We start from the raw sequence: 16,158 nt of genomic DNA, 5'->3' as shown, positions 1-16,158 counted from the left end.
AATGAACCTTGGACCTTGAATGCTGTATTTTTATTTAAAGAGCAAGTACAAGCTTTTCAAACGTTAAATAACTACAAATATAGAAAAAACAGTGTAGTTTATATTCAGTTTACTTGCACAGCAAGACATTGCATCACTTTTTACACCTACACAGTCAATTGGAAGAAGACTGTCACAATACATTCAAAACATATAACATATACAGGACTGTCTCAGAAAATTAGAATATTGTGATGAAGTTCTTTATTTTCTGTAATGCAATTCAAAAAACAAAAATGTCATGCATTCTGGATTCATTACAAATCAACTGAAATATTGCAAGCCTTTTATTCTTTTAATATAGCTGATTATGGCTTACAGCTTAAGAAAACTCAAATATCCTATCTCTAAATATTAGAATATCATGAAAAAGTATACTAGTAGGGTATTAAACAAATCACTTGAATTGTCTAATTAACTCGAAACACCTGCAAGGGTTTCCTGAGCCTTGACAAACACTCAGCTGTTATAAATCTTTTTTTTTACTTGGTCTGAGGAAATATTAAAATTTTATGAGATAGGATTTTAGAGTTTTCTTAAGCTGTAAGCCATAATCAGCAATATTAAAAGAATAAAAGGCTTGCAATATTTCAGTTGATTTGTAATGAATCCAGAATGCATGACATTTTTGTTTTTTTAATTGCATTACAGAAAATAAAGAACTTTATCACAATATTCTAATTTTCTGAGACAGTCCTGTATAGTGCATTCATGCTATGTATTGAACCGGAAAATTAATAATTTACAGAACTTGAGCCCATCGGTCAGGGCTGTGGGTGTTTGCCGGACAAAAAACGGTTGGGAATCATTGATACACATTAGTAAACGTTGGTTGAACCTCAACAGCATTTTCTTGTATGAAAAAAAAGTGTGTCTTTTTAAAGTCACATTACATATGGAATTCAACAGACTGCAATACAAACACAATGATATTCTCAGTGCATGTTGTGGAGGTCCATGCTGTGTATTGAGGTTTATGTCTGCTAGAGACCAAGATACTGTTGTCGATATGAATTAATCGGAATCTGTTCATCACTAAAAGTCAGTCCACACAATCTGTTTAACAGCAAATGCAAAAGTAGTAAACAAATAGTAAAATACAATAATATGATTTTCTGCAGTCTCGACTTTACTTGAAAAAAACATTTTATACTTCTCTCACATTTAGGCAGCAAACAGACATGTTGAGGTTTCAATGACTGGTCATGCACTTCAACCTGTTCTTGAAGTAGAAGTCTTCCTTATGAATGTCATTTTCAGCACTGGAAGATGAATAGCGGAATTTGTCATAAGCCTTATCTGAGTCTGTTTTAGTCCAGGGAAGAATGATCTTTGATGCGTGGTTTACAATGACGTCACTACAGGAGCCAACGTGGAGGGAGCCCAGAGCGTCGATGAAAAACTCTGCAGTGCCAAAAGAACATTTTTGAACAATCCTTCCTTGAATTTCCCTTGGTTTTGTTCCTAATACATATTTCCAATCTGAAGCAACTCAAAATTGTTATCACAGCTGTACTGCAGTGTGTTGAGAAATTAGCTTATATAAACTGCTATGTTAATACATTTGATAGCCAACATTACAGATGGACTCACCCAGATGACCATGCCGGGCCAGACGGGGGTTGAATCCCACCTGCTGCACCTTGTCTGTTCTCCCTAGAAAGAAGTTGATGACTGCATCTGCTACCACGCAGTTGGGAAATCCCTCGATGACATGGTGGTAGCCAGTTCTGATGTGTAAGCAGTCCCCCTCCTCTCCCCCTTCTTCCACTGAAATGGTGTGACGGTAAGTTGCAGTGTAACCTGTCGCCTCTCTCACCGCACCACCGACCTGAAGTCATGAAGATATACAAAATGTAAAGACAACTTCTGGACACATGAAATAAATGTGTGAAGACACACACACAAACACACACATACACACAGTCACGCTGGATGACAATAACAAAGTACAATGTTGTTGTATTATCTAACAGCTTATCCTTGTCTGGTCACATGGGGGGAGAGAGGCTGACTTTGGGTGCTGGACAGATTATCAGATTATCACAGAGCTGAGACAGAGAGATGGACAACCATACACACCAACAGTCAATCATACGAGCTAGCTTCATATAACACATGGGAACTCTGCCCCCTCTTGCTGTGAGGCGACAGGGCTCATCACTGGACCACCGTCCAGCCCACGATCTGTTACGAGTGAGATGAAAAGAAGAACGAGCAGCCTGACGAAGATACTCACTCTGGGAAGTGGAAAAACATTTAGAGAACCTCCTTATTTCTGTGTGACTGTGACTGGTGATATTTTAATCATACGACACAACTTATTGCTTCTCTGCAGGTATACTTGTAAAAGTGCAGTCTAGAGGTGCGTGCAGGGGAGGCAGGCAGGCAGACAGGCCGGAAGCCTGCGGAATTATTCATTTAGATCGAATTAAAAAAAGTCCTTTGGCAACCACAGAGAGCTGAACTGATTTAAGATATTGAATGCTGTTTGGGCTGTAAAAACAATTTCAACATATATAACAAATGTATATTTATATTCATTAAATATGATGTTTGGTTAAGTGTGTCTATACAAGTAGCACCCTTTAGAGAAAGTGACCAACACGTGCCACTTTAATACCATACCAAGGTTTACAGCCAAAAGAAAGTCATCTTTGTTTTGGGGTTTTGAGCGTGGGACAGCCAGCAGGGTAGAGTCGGGGTTAGAAGCTCAAGAATGCATTCGGAAGCTTGATTATGGAGAGCGTAGTAAGTGCTCAACAGAATATCAAAATGAATGTATTTCACCGGCAGCCAGCGACGTAAAGCCACGATTGGGGGCAATGATCTCTCCGATTAGAGTCGGCATTCTGAATGTGATTTTATCAGCGCCATGACATTGTCTTATGACCATGTGTCTGTGTGGTATGAGGGCATCTACGCAGAGTTGGGTGAAAATTCAAAAAACGTTAAAGTATTTATCAATAAAACGGCAGCTATCCGGGTTTGCAACTCACCAGATCCAGAGTGGTCTTTTCTAAGATGTCCACCATCCTCTCCACCTTGGTGTTTGCTGTGAAGAGGAAATCATCATCCACCCAGAGGACATACTTGGTTGTCACTTGAGACACTGCCAGGTTTCTTCCTGCGAACCAACCCTGTTTATAGTAGATGGAGGAGGATCAATACATACAACACTGTGCTGGTTAATAATTACAATCCACGATACTTCATAGAGACATAGTACAACTTTACCTTTCGAAATGGCATGATGTAATGGTCAATGTGAGGCCCGGTCACTGCCTGTGGGTGTTCATTGTCATCGGCTATCACTATGGTGACGCTGGGATAATATTGCCGAATGCTGTCAATAAGGTCTTTGAGTTTGTCATAGCGGAGAAAGGTCTTGGTGGCGAAGGTAACGAGAGCACTAATATTGTACTCTGAAGAGAAACAAAAACACAAAAACATTCCAATGAGGCATTTAAACACTTTTACATTAAAAAGAAAAGTGATAATGACATAACTGCTCACAAACCTTTTGGATTTCCAGTGTTGTAAAGTTTAGGTATGATTCCATGTTCAACTTTAATAGTGAAAAATGACTGGTGAACGTCAGTGGCGAACAGAACTGCAGAACAGAATAGGGATAAAGAGATGAAGCAGTGCATATTTATTTTATTGTTAACATAACTGTCATGCCAAACTATTTTGCATATGCACTGCAGTCCTAACCGTTTCTTTAATACTAGTTTATGTCTGAATGTAATATATTTCACAGATATAAATAACCTGGTGTTGATGAATACTTCCTTACTCTATTACCATAAAGTCTATTGATTCATAGTGTTGTGTATTACCTCTGATCATCAGGATGAAACTCTACGGTTAAATAGGGAGATTATACTTTTAGTACCAAGAGAGTAAGTATCCACATGATAAATGTACCCGTATCTGCGGTCTTGGGATGAAACACCGTGTTTGTGTAGGTGACAAACTGCAGCTGCCTGTTCAGAGCGGAGAGAAGAGGACTAGAAAGTATCATGTGCTTCTCGCCGCCTCCTTCAACAGAGACCCTGTCCACTGTAGCAGCCACATCAAAGGTCCCCAATGATGCTGTCAAATAAACCTGTTTCACCAATTGCATGGTTTTGAGGAAACAATAAACAAACAGATTCAGCATTTAGACAGAAGAAAGTGGGTTTGTCAACTCCTGCAAAAAGTAAAGAAATTACCGTATGGTTGGGTCCGGTTTCTTCTTTAAGACCCAAACCTGTGGGAAGAAAGCAATATAAGGGATATAAAGATGGGATGATAGTGACTCAGAGTAGGACCAAAACAGACCGAAAGTTGGTGAAGAAATAATGTACAAGCTTTGATAATATGTAGTAAAATATATGCCGTTACCAGGAATAATGATCGTTTTGAGAGGTCGCACCTTCACGCCCTGAGTAGGGTACTGAAGAGGACTGATGGCCTCAGCTACAATCAGCACATCTGCAGGATTGTAGGACCTTTACAGACAGAACATATTAGAGGGGAAAGTAGCTGTATTTCTACACCATAATCCTATTTCTGACTTTGACCTCATTCTGCACACAGAGAAGACACATTTCAAATTAGATGTATAATTGTAGTTGCATAATTCAGGTATATCAACATCTGTATCAAGTATTAGGTCAAACTAATGAAATGTGGTTGCCTGTAAGTTACTAGTTATGAACATGAATGCTGTTCACCTCCCGGCCTGAGGAGGGTGCTGTTACATTGTTTCCTTGTTTTACTCTGTTGTGTTGCAGGTGATAGGATGGAGGGCCTTAAGAGAGAACCTGTTGAGACTGGCCCTCTCTCTTGTTTCTCCAGATCCCACCCAGGCCATGCAGTCCTTCACTGATCCTTGGGGAGGAGAGGGGGGGCTTTGAGTAGTCTAATTAGTTGTGGGTATGGGCCTTTTTTGTTCAACCTGTTTTCTTCTGTTTTACTGGTAAGGGAGGTATACGATACCTGTCCGTACTTGTGTTTACTTTGTGTGGGCCAGGGAAGTAAGGCTATTTGTTTAGATTGTTTCTTTTATGGTTTTGGGCCAGGCTCACCCTGATGATTATTGCTACCACCATCACAATAAATACGTATTGTGGCCTTTATCACCGCAGCATTGGTGCTTATTTGGGGGGTGGGGAGACAGGAGACCCGTGGTGATGCTGAGCGTAGGGGTCCCGTAGACCGGGCGCAACAGTAACCTGCCGTTTAATTTACTATGACCTCTACGTCAAAAGACTGTTTAAAATAAAACAGTATCAACTAGAATGGGCACTCGGTAGAGTGCATACCTTCGCATATCACAAGATTGGGTATTGAATTATGAACATTTTGGCATTAGTTGCATGCCAATTGGACAAAAATGTATCGTGCTATGGTAAAAAAAAGAGTTTGACCTTTCCATGACCTTGCCCTTGACCTTTGACCCGATTGATCCCAAAATCTAATCAAATGGTCCCCGGATAATAACCAATCATCCCACCAAATTTCATGCGATTCGGTTCAATACTTTTTGAGTTCTGCGAAAGATTTTGACCTGTTCATGACCTTTGACCTTTGACCCGATCGATCCCAAAATCTAATCAACTGGTCCCCGGATAATAAACAATCATCCCACCAAATTTCATGCGATTCGGTTCAATACTTTTTGAGTTCTGCGAAAGATTTTGACCTGTTCATGACCTTTGACCTTTGACCCGATCGATCTCAAAATCTAATCAACTGGTCCCCGGATAATAAACAATCATCCCACCAAATTTCATGCGATTCGGTTCAATACTTTTTGAGTTTTGCGAATAACACGCATACAAATAAATAAATAAATAAATAAATAAATACACGGCGATCAAAACATAACCTTCCGGCATTTTCAATGCGAAGGTAATAACTTTTCCTGTCGTTTAAGAAATAAAAAGTCTGCAGCTCATGGTTAATTCAATGAGAACTGAGTGAGGTGTAAAGGATGTGGTTGCTGCTTGTGCATCTGGGTTAAGCATCTGCAACAACAACAGTTGCAGAGGTGTGTGTTTAGCAGCGGTCCTGATGAAGCCGGGTGAATATGTTTCTCTTTGCTTGATACAATTGTAAATTCAATATGTTGACATTTTGGATTGCTGAAAGACAAAACCAAGACTTTGAAGAGGCCATTTTGGGCTTAACTATAATAATGAAAACAAGTGTCAGCTCGACTCATCTTCATCTTCATAGACATGGCATGGAAAAGGTTTACATGTGCAAGGTACACATAATAATGAAGTACATCAATCAGGCAGATTCCTCAGGCTACAAGACAGCGGTTTCCTCCATTAATAAGAGTTCAACAGCTAGAACAGCCAGCCTGATGATTTGAGGTTTGCACCTAAACTGTTTTTCTTTCAAGTGCATATAAAGTAGTTTGTATTATTGCATGGCTAAATAATACTTAGTCAGCCCTGTCAATGCAAAACACATGACTGCAGTGGCAGCCACACCTTCTCCGCTCCCGTGTTAAAAAAAACAAAGAGCCCCCTGACTGTAAACATTTCAATCTGGGATGGGATGTGCACGGCCCATGACAAGAAGGCACTACAGCGCGTGATTAAAAAGGCCCAGAAAACATTTGGTACTCAACAATCAGCGACATTGGCGAAAAGAGGTTCCCACGGAGAGCACCAAGGATATTTAAGGACAACACCCACGTGAGTCAAAAACCTGTTCACCCTGCTGCCATCTGGCAAGAGACACAGAAGTATCAGCGGCTTTACCACCAGTTTCTTTCCTTATGCTGAGATTCCTACATTCCAACTCCAACCTCCACCATAACACAGCTTATAGTTGTTATTTTGTGTTGAATCTTGTGTTGCAATATTGGAACACAAACTGCACTTTGTTCCGCCACCCGGTTGTAAATGACAATAAATAAACCTTGTACTTTGCACTGCCTTCTAAAAACAGAAGTGAGTTAAGCTGACAGTTACACGAGTACATAAAGGTGTGTTACCTCTTCTGAAAGCTGCCGTACTCCTGAGCTCTGTGACGCTTCACGCCGCTCGGGTCGGGATGGGACTCCAAGAATGCAAGAACGATGTCGTGGGCCCACACACGTGGGAACAGCGGATTGGAGAACGGTAGTTGAAAGGTGTCCTCATTAGCCCGACACACACATGTATTTTGCGCCAAATGACTGTCAAAAAAAAATGCCACTGAGTTAGTTATTAAAGATAAATATGATAATGCAGGGCAGAATTCAAACATGCTGACTTATAACTAACCTTGCCACATCGTCCTTTATATGGTAGCCAATGTCTTGATAGACACTGATGGTGTCCTGGATTTTCCCTTGGAGGAGTTTCTGTATTCGACCCCTTTGTCTTGACCGTATGTCAACTCTTGAGCTGGTCCCAGGGCTCCAAGCATAAAACAGGGATAGCAGAAGTCCACTGATCAAAAGCAGTCCAAGACACTTCTTATAGGTGGCACGCATCTAGAATGAAGAGTAAAGGAGATGTCAAAAAGGTATACATGTAGACCTCACGGAATGAGAAAAACAAAAGGCCTTGTGAAAAACAAAATTCCTGTAATTCACACGAGAATAACTTGCTTTGATTTGATTGTTGACATTTGTACATGAACCTTATCCTTCAGTTTCTCATGGCTGGTTTAAAATATATTTGGAGCGGTTGTCAAAGCAAGTCGTCCTTAAAGCTGCTGAAGAATTTGAGATTAGCTGCTTCATGTTTTGTACATTATTAGACCTTTAATATCATTACACTTTAGAATTTTAAATTATGATATCTCAATTTACACGAAATTTGGCTTGTCAAATCTAGAACTGGATCCCATTCATGAATTATGCTGCCAATGCACTATAGTTTCATGAATAATTAATGCATTGGAATTTTATAGCACTTTTCAAACTGGGAGCACAAAGTGCTTTCCATAGATCATTACCAATACGTACAACATCAACAAATACAATGTGTACAATGAAAGCACACAATTAAAAGACGGTTTAAAATAAAACAGTATCAATAACTTCTCCTGCCATTTAAAAAATAAAAAGTCTGCAGCTCATGGTTAATTCAATGAGAACTTAGTGAGGCGTAAAGGATGTGGTTGCTACTTGTGCATCTGCAACAACAACAGTTACAGAGGTGTGTGTTTAGCAGCAGTCCTGATGAAGCCGGGTGATATTTTTGTCAGACACCACATTGAGACTCCAGTTGACGGTGGGTTGGTAAGTGGTTCATGTATGTTGAGCAGAGCGTTACTTGTGTGTGAAATGCTATGCTTCCAATTGAGTGTTTGCTATCTTAAAGATAGCAAGATTAAAATACATTTCATTCTTGAATCAGAAACTTCCCAATCTCAGGTTAAAGACCCAGTAGATGCTCCATAAGATGACAAAAGCAGTATTTTTAAGATGAAATATTTTTCAAGAGCTAAAATAGTCTTTGACTGCATAAGGAATAGGGATGGGTATCGTTTGGGTTTTTTCCGATACCGGTGCTAAACCGGTACTTTTAAAACGATACCGGTGCTTAAACGGTGCCTGAACCGATACTTAAAAAAAAAAAACGCACAATAAGGACATTAAAAACCTCTTCGGCCATATTCCCTGTAGAAGCCGTTATCATGGAGCACTGACAAACAACGGATATCAGACTGTTAACATACACAATATATGTTCTCCATTATATGTGATATGTATCGTCATGTGCAGACTTTATAGGGTTAATCATGTCACTGTTTTGATGGGCAAAGAGAACAACCAATCAGAGGTAATGAAGATGACACGTGACAAATAAAGTTTAGCTTCTGACAGCGAGAGTTACACTGAAACAAAGCGGTCCCGGGTATACAGCCGGGACCGCTGGGCTACTTTTATGAATGCAAGACTTGCAATCAACGATACGGTACTAATCTGAGTTAAGGCTGCTCGTCATTAATCGGTCTCCACGTGTTCACGGGGACCGGTGACGGTCTCCCCATCGCGTCCAGCCTGACGCTGGTGTGCTCGACACGGATTCACGCCGTCACACACGGCCACGCCTCCGCTGTCAAACTTAAATATGAGAGGCTCGTAACCTACTGACAGGGCGGAGTCACCAGAGAAGTTCACAACAATAGTTTTTTTCAATTTCAATCGGCTCAGGCACCAGAAAGAAGCACCGGAATGTGCGTTGCGTTTCGGTCCGGGTAATACCGGTTTTATTGGAACCGGGTTTCGGTACCCAACCCTAATAAGGAAGCACTCAAGCATATTAGCATGCTTCCATGTTTTAAACTTGTACCACATCTGAATGCAGCACTTTTTGGACATGACCGATACTTTGCCGTGGCACCCTTCAGTGTCTGTATGCTACATTGATTACCTCTTTGTTTACGTAGCTATAAGCCATGATGTGTGTTTTTTAACCCATGCAAGTGCTTTTTTAAAATCAGAATTCACGTAACTACGTGTTTACCGAGACAGAAAGGGATGCCAAGGGGTTTGGTTAAGCTTCAGTATGTGACACGTTGGAATGAGGATATAGTTGGGACAGATATGTGTAGGATAAGTAGGTGTATAGGCACTGAAGGAAAAGTCAAAACAAAGTTTGGTTCTAACAGTGATGTGAAACATTCCTAGCACAAAGCCACTGACCCTCATGGGGAAGCTTATGTCATTGTTTTTTTTTTTACTCAGTCTTTCCCATACACAATACACAATACACAAAGACATTCAAAGATACGCAGCGAAAAGTCTCCCTACTTTGGCTGAATAATAACATACTACAGCTCATGAAACAGAGAGACTATGCTTTGAAAAAATCATTACTTACTAAAACTAATACGGATCTTCTTATTTTTAAAGGATTGAGAAATAGGGTAGTCAGAGAAGCAAAAACAACTTATTACATGCAACTGATTGAGGAAGCGGAAGGGAACAGCGCATCACTCTGGAAGCACCTCAACAGCCTCACTAAACACAAGCCAAGGCAACAAAAAACTAACAGAACTGAAAGTGAATGGGGACACCAGCACTAACTACTTAGAAATTGCAAATGAACTCAACAACTTCTTTATTCAGTCAGTGGAAGAGCTTGCTAAGAACTTTGAACCAGTAACCTTACAGGGATCAAAGGCTAAACCTAAATCCTTCCAAATTAAGGAGGTAAGTCAGGAAATAATATGCAAAGTCATTAACACATTAAAAGAATCTAAGGCTAAGGACGTGTCTGGGTTGGACACATTAAAACTCACTGCTCATCCCTGGTTAAACCTATAACACATCTAGTAAATCTCTCCATTAGAGCAGGCAGATTCCCACAAAGCTGGAAACAAGCCATTATCACCCCAATTTTTAAAACAGGTGCAAAGGACCAAGCAGGTAACTATAGGCCCATCTCAATACTACCTGCTCTCTCCAAAATCGGAAAAGATCATAAAAGATCAATTAGTTGACTACCTTGAAAGCAATAACATGATCCACCCAAACAATTTGGATTTAGACAAGGATTCTCAACAGAAATAGCTAACTGCTACCTTACTGAGAACATTAAGAGCAATTTAGACAGGGGTAATGTGGTGGGAGCTGTGTTCATAGACCTCAAAAAGGCCTTTGACACAGTGAACCACAATATACTCCTGAACAAACTAACCAACTTCAACTTCTCTGAACATGCAATTGGCTGGTTTGCATCTTATTTAGCGCACAGGCAGCAACGTGTCAAAATAAACAACAAACTCTCAACGACACAACAAGCCACTATGGGTGTTCCACAGGGCTCCATCTTGGGGCCTCTGCTGTTCAGTCTATACATAAACGATTTACCAACATGCTGTCAATCCGAAACTGTCAAATGTACGCTGACGACAGAGTTATACAGTATATGCCTCAGCTAAGACACCAGGTGCAGCAGCAGAGACCCTGACCAAGGAGATGGAGGGAGTATCCCAATGGCTCAAAGATAACCATCTCACACTAAACATCAAAAAAACTGTCTCCATGTGCTTCTCTATAAGAGGGAAATCTAAATGCCCCATCAAAATAGACCAAGAAGCCATAGAAGAAGTTAGTGAATTCAAATTTTTAGGGGTTGTCTTAGATTCACAACTTATCTTCAAAAAACACATTAATAAACTCTGCAAGACCGTCCGGACGAATCTGAACTGTTTCAGAATCATAAGACATCACATACCAGTCAAGGCAGCCTTGCTGTACTTTCATGCAATGATTCTTTCTCATATATCTTACTGTATTACTGTATGGGGCCAAGCCTCCCAGACAACAGTTAAACCAGTCACATCATTATACAAACAGGCACTGAAAATAATGGACCAGAAACCAATAACCACACATCACTGTTTAATTTTACATAAATACAAGCTTTTAAGTTTCGACAGCTCCATTAAGTTTTCCTTTCTAAAACTCATCTTTAGATGTGCAAACAACATAGCACCTTCTGTACTCTGTCTTAGTGTGACAAAAACGTGCACCAGGAGAGTGGCCACTAGGGGATCAGTGGGTGGCAACTGCACAGCAGAGATGCGCAAAACCACTTTCGGTCAGTCATGTTTCTCAACAAAAGGGACCCGATTCTGGAACGACTTACCAACGGAACTAAAACACAAACTGAACTGAAAACATTTAATAGTAAACCAGGGATGTCAACACTGAAACACATACCAGCCATACTCAATTTAATGGGTTTTATTGTATTTTTATTGTATTGTATTAACTGTGTTTAGTTTAGAGGATCTACTACCTGTGTTGCTCTTGTATATATCTTATTATTTTATGATGTGTATGGTTAGGTGTATGAACACTCAGTCTATGCATGGATGTTTTGTCAGGTCTTCTCTATGTATGGAGAGCTGTCTGCACACATACACCACTTTTAGATTAGTTTTAGATCTAGACATGTTTCTTGTTTCTGTTTTGTTTTGTTAGAAAGGCCTGACCAGGGACTGGGGTTGCAAATTAGCCAATTGGCTAGAAACCTTCTGTATCACATGTACACTTTGTGTAATAATGTGCGCTGCTTTGTCCCTGACAAATAAAATTTATAAATAAAAAAAAAATACATGCATCTACTGTGGAGGCAACTTTGGCCTCCAGTTTAGTTTAAGGGCCAGAAAAAAATGAAGTTCTCGTCTGGATGGAGCGCTGAAACTGAACGAAGAATACTGTGATTACAGATTTAAGTTGAGGGTGGACTTACATTGCGGTTCATCCCACTGGTGCACTGGCTCATTTGGAATGATCATATCAGGGTGATCTGAGCAGTGTTCAGAGGATCTTGTGGAGGGATGGCTGAGTAGACCTTGTAAGTAAATGTATTTCAAGGCTTCGTTCTGTACACTCCCATGTACTGTACAGCATCACAGAGCAAGCTACATGCTCTGAGCGATAAACAACAATGGCATAAGTCTCCAATAATGAACACTCTTCCACCACAGCAGATTTAGGTAGTTTCCCTGACATATTCAGATGTCTGAAGACTTCTTTAAAGCTATGTCCGTTGCGAAGTCTGTGCTGCAACCTCAGTTTCCACATGGTCTCAGGGGTGCTCAATACGTCGATCGCGGCGACCTGCCAGTCGATCGCGGCGTAGTATTGGTAGATCGCATGACATTAAAAAAAATTGGCCCGCCCTCTCGTCTTCTTTTCAGCGCAGCCACACAGCAGCAGAATGTTTCTGTCTACGTGTACGTAGTCCTCTGCCTGCTGTCTCGCCGTCGCGTGCGTGCCGAGGAGCTCCACGCACCGGCGCGCGCGCATCGACGGACAAAGAAAAAAAGTCCTCTGTCTTCTCTCTCGCGTCCGCGCGCGGTAGGTGAGCACCTACCCCACCCCCGTCGGTCGATCGCTTGACTTTCAGCAATATAGTAGTAGCTCTGAAAAAGTGTGAGCACCCCTGGTTTGAGCAACAGGGTTTGAGTCAGGATGTGGCCACACCCTCCCAAGTAAGCTTAGTGAGGCTAAGGGCACTGCTGTTGGTGAGTGGTCCTCAGCAGGACCTGCTATAGGAGCTCTCTCTGATGCCTCGCAGTCACTTTGCAGTTTGGCCATGCCAGCCAAATACCAATATACAACATCAACAAATAAAAATGAAAGCATACGAATAAAAGACTGTTTAAAATAAAACTATCAATAACTTCTCCTGTCGTTTAAGAAATAAAAAGTCTGCAGCTCATGGTTAATTCAATGAGAACTTAGTGAGGTGTAAAGGATGTGGTTGCTGCTTGTGCATCTGCAACAACAACAGTTGCAGAGGTGTGTGTTTTGCAGCGGTCCTGATGAAGCCGGGTGATATTTTGGTCAGATACCACATTGAGACTCCAGTTGATGGTGGGTTGGTTTAAAAGTGGTTTATGTATGTTGAGCAGAGCGTTACTTGTGTGTGAAATTCCATTCTTCCAATTGAGTGAAGAACATTTTCAGATTTTGTGATTGAATTTTCTGATTTCATGATTACAATTTCTGATTTCATGATTGAAATGTCAATAGGCCTGAAACCTCACTTATTCATCACGACTATAAGAAGAAAAGAATAGATTTGAACGTTGTTGAAATACTATGCAACTGCAAGGTTAAGGACATCTGATGGTGTTGTTCCTGAGTTTGCACAACCAGCTAACACGCAAAACAATTTGTAATCTCACCACAACGTGTGATTTGCTTTCTTCAATTTGAATAGAGATCCTCTAAAAAAGACAAACTGATGAAATATAGTGTAATCACCCAACTGTTGAAGCCTTACGCTTCTCCACAAATATCACAAGGCCATCACAAATAAATGTTCAACATGCATTAAAAAATATGTATATACCAAAGCTATCACGCAATAAAGAGTGCAATATATTTTTTGTGGGGCAATTCAAACATTTTATAGTTAGCTGTAGGCTATTGCGCAAGACTAATAAAATGAAAGCCTGGACTGTTTGATGTGCCTGGGCACTATCGATGATAGCTCAATGAAACAAATTAACATTGTTGGCAACGCGTCTTTGTGTATTTAGAAAAGCGCTCAATAAGCTAGGCCTATATCGCCTAAGTTTGAATTATTATTATTAATATTATTAGCATCCCATAGGTTACCCAATTTTCCAAGCAGCAATTGAATGCGATATATAATTGAAGGCGATATGCCAATCAGTTCAGAACGAAGAGATACGGACACATATTTACTGTTCTCGTTACCTTAGAATAAATATTTCCAGCGCCTTCAAGTCAACTCCTGTTCCGGTGGCTCGACAGCTGTCTGTGACCCTTCACGGCGTGTTCCAGTAGCCTACGACCACCTGTCCTCCTGTTTGGAGCCACTCCTCTTGGATTGCGCGTTATTCCCGTGGACCAAGTGCTTGGAACACGCTCGTCTCCGTGAGGTTGTGCTCCCTGTGAAGGCTCGGCTTCTAAACGAGCTGTGTTGGCTCTTGTCGGCTTCTCGTGATCCTGTCAGCGCACGAGGCTTTCAGCAGCAGGCTGACGTGCTGCGGGAAGTGAGACAAGTGTCTGGATCCTTAAGCGGCTCAACGAACTGCTACACCTACTCCTTCCATTTGCTCATCTGTAACTGTCAACCTAGGACCATGCTTTCGTGACATCACCAGTTTGAAAGCCATGGCCCAGTATGCAACTTAATCAAGAGATGTGGGAACTTGAAAACAAGAGAAAATACTTACTGGCACAGTCATGGATTCTGTATTTTTAAGGAAAGGGAGCATGTGTTTGCAAAGTTGTAGGTAAGCCAATTAAACAGACACACTTTTGTATATCAATCTATATGTTTCATACCTTTAGAATAATTTGACAGACACAGTTCACTATTATTCCATAGAGAATATTAGTGGCTTTAAATGACAAGAAAAGATGATCTAATTGGCAACTTGAACCCAACTGAGCATGTTTTGGTCTGTCAGGGGTCTAATTCTCTCTTCAACAGAATAGGTTGTTATGTTTATGTGAGTTTGTTCCAAAATCTTTACTCTTTAAACAGTCTAAAGGTTTATTGTAGATTGTCAATTCCAAGGCTTCCTTAGGGTGAAACCTAGTGGTCAAGATAACGTAGCTCACTTTGGTTGGGAAAGTCTCACCTCTGGTGCTACAGGTCCTGCAATCGTTCTGTTTATGACTTTTTATCTATCCCATGTCTTGCAGCTTTGTGTGTTTAGAGATTATGGTTCCCATTTTCTATACCCCAGTTAGTGTGTCTCTCCACCCCGTGGCTTCCTGACTGTTGGAGAATGCTGAGTTCTTTCAGTGTTTTGTGTCAGTGTCACATTATTTTGTTGGTGTTAATGTGAGTCATTTTATTATTGTTTGGTTTTGCTTTGCTGTTTCTGTTCCAGCTCACTTCTGTTTGTTATGAACTCAATAAAAATGAAACCTGTCTTTCGATGTGCATGGCTTGACTATCTTTGGGCTCCATGGTTGATTATCAAATATAAATCCTGAATGCAGTGTGCATGTGTATGTGTGTGTGTATATATATATATACACACACGCATGCATTTAACACCCATGTCTGGTATATAAAATAATCTAATACATTATCCATTTAATAGTCATCCATTCAATATACATTACTTTGAACTATTTGTACTTAAGAGGCCACATTTATAGCCGTGATGCTGAAGAACGTCAATCAGCTCAGTGGCTTTTTCTCCTCACCAATCTTCAACTGCCACTTTTACCAACTAGGTTTTTTATGTTGCACATGGGTGTGAGTTTGTTCCTGTTTCCTGATGCTTTAATTGCGTAGAAACTCCCTCCTAAGGCAGTTTATGACTCATGAGCATGAGCAATGTCTACAAGCACAACATTGTGCCGGTGCAGTTGCAGTCAGGAAAACCATTTCAAAGTGACACATGTAAAAGGTTGTTTATGGGATGCACATTTTTATACAACTAATCTTATTTCTGGAACAGTATGTCAAGATAAAGTACTTCACTTTTTGGGTGGGAAAGTCTCACCTCTGGTGCTGCAGATAATGCAATATTTCAGTTTTTGAATTTATATCTATCCCATGTCTTGCAGCTTTGTGTGTTTAGGAATTTTACATTATTTTGTTGTTGTGAAGGTGATATGAGACATTTATATTATTGTTGTGTTGTTTCTTTTGCTCACTTCTG

At 40.5% G+C, this 16,158-nt stretch overlaps 1 protein-coding gene across 1 annotated transcript; it reads right to left on the bottom strand.

Moving 5' to 3' along the window:
• Nucleotides 1-8: 8 nt before the first annotated feature.
• On the bottom strand, nucleotides 9-14,447 carry b4galnt1a (beta-1,4-N-acetyl-galactosaminyl transferase 1a). Its single transcript, XM_056422865.1, has 11 exons — nucleotides 14,228-14,447; nucleotides 7,311-7,522; nucleotides 7,040-7,222; nucleotides 4,429-4,535; nucleotides 4,257-4,294; nucleotides 3,970-4,150; nucleotides 3,560-3,652; nucleotides 3,277-3,464; nucleotides 3,039-3,179; nucleotides 1,633-1,870; nucleotides 9-1,443 (listed from the first exon to the last, which is right to left on the bottom strand). The coding sequence occupies exons 2-11, from the start codon at nucleotides 7,520-7,522 to the stop codon at nucleotides 1,232-1,234; spliced, it is 1,593 nt and encodes a 530-aa protein (XP_056278840.1). The 5' UTR covers nucleotides 14,228-14,447; the 3' UTR covers nucleotides 9-1,231.
• Between the last annotated feature and the right edge of the window lie 1,711 nt (nucleotides 14,448-16,158).

Source organism: Pseudoliparis swirei, chromosome 9 (genome assembly GCF_029220125.1).
Source record: "Pseudoliparis swirei isolate HS2019 ecotype Mariana Trench chromosome 9, NWPU_hadal_v1, whole genome shotgun sequence".
Classification (NCBI taxonomy): domain Eukaryota; kingdom Metazoa; phylum Chordata; class Actinopteri; order Perciformes; family Liparidae; genus Pseudoliparis; species Pseudoliparis swirei.
The sequence above is the reverse complement of the archived record's forward strand: the minus strand, read 5'-3'. Positions and strand labels throughout refer to the sequence as shown.

What these genes read in the sequence shown, in the direction of transcription:
- b4galnt1a (XM_056422865.1), bottom strand. Translation starts at nt 7,522, where the DNA reads ATGCGTGCCACCTATAAGAAGTGTCTTGGACTGCTTTTGATCAGTGGA. An exon ending in AAACCGGACCCAACCATACG is followed by an intron (nt 4,151 to 4,256) that starts GTAATTTCTTTA and finishes TTGGTGAAACAG; the next exon opens with GTTTATTTGACAGCATCATT. An exon ending in ACATCATGCCATTTCGAAAG is followed by an intron (nt 3,180 to 3,276) that starts GTAAAGTTGTAC and finishes TACTATAAACAG; the next exon opens with GGTTGGTTCGCAGGAAGAAA.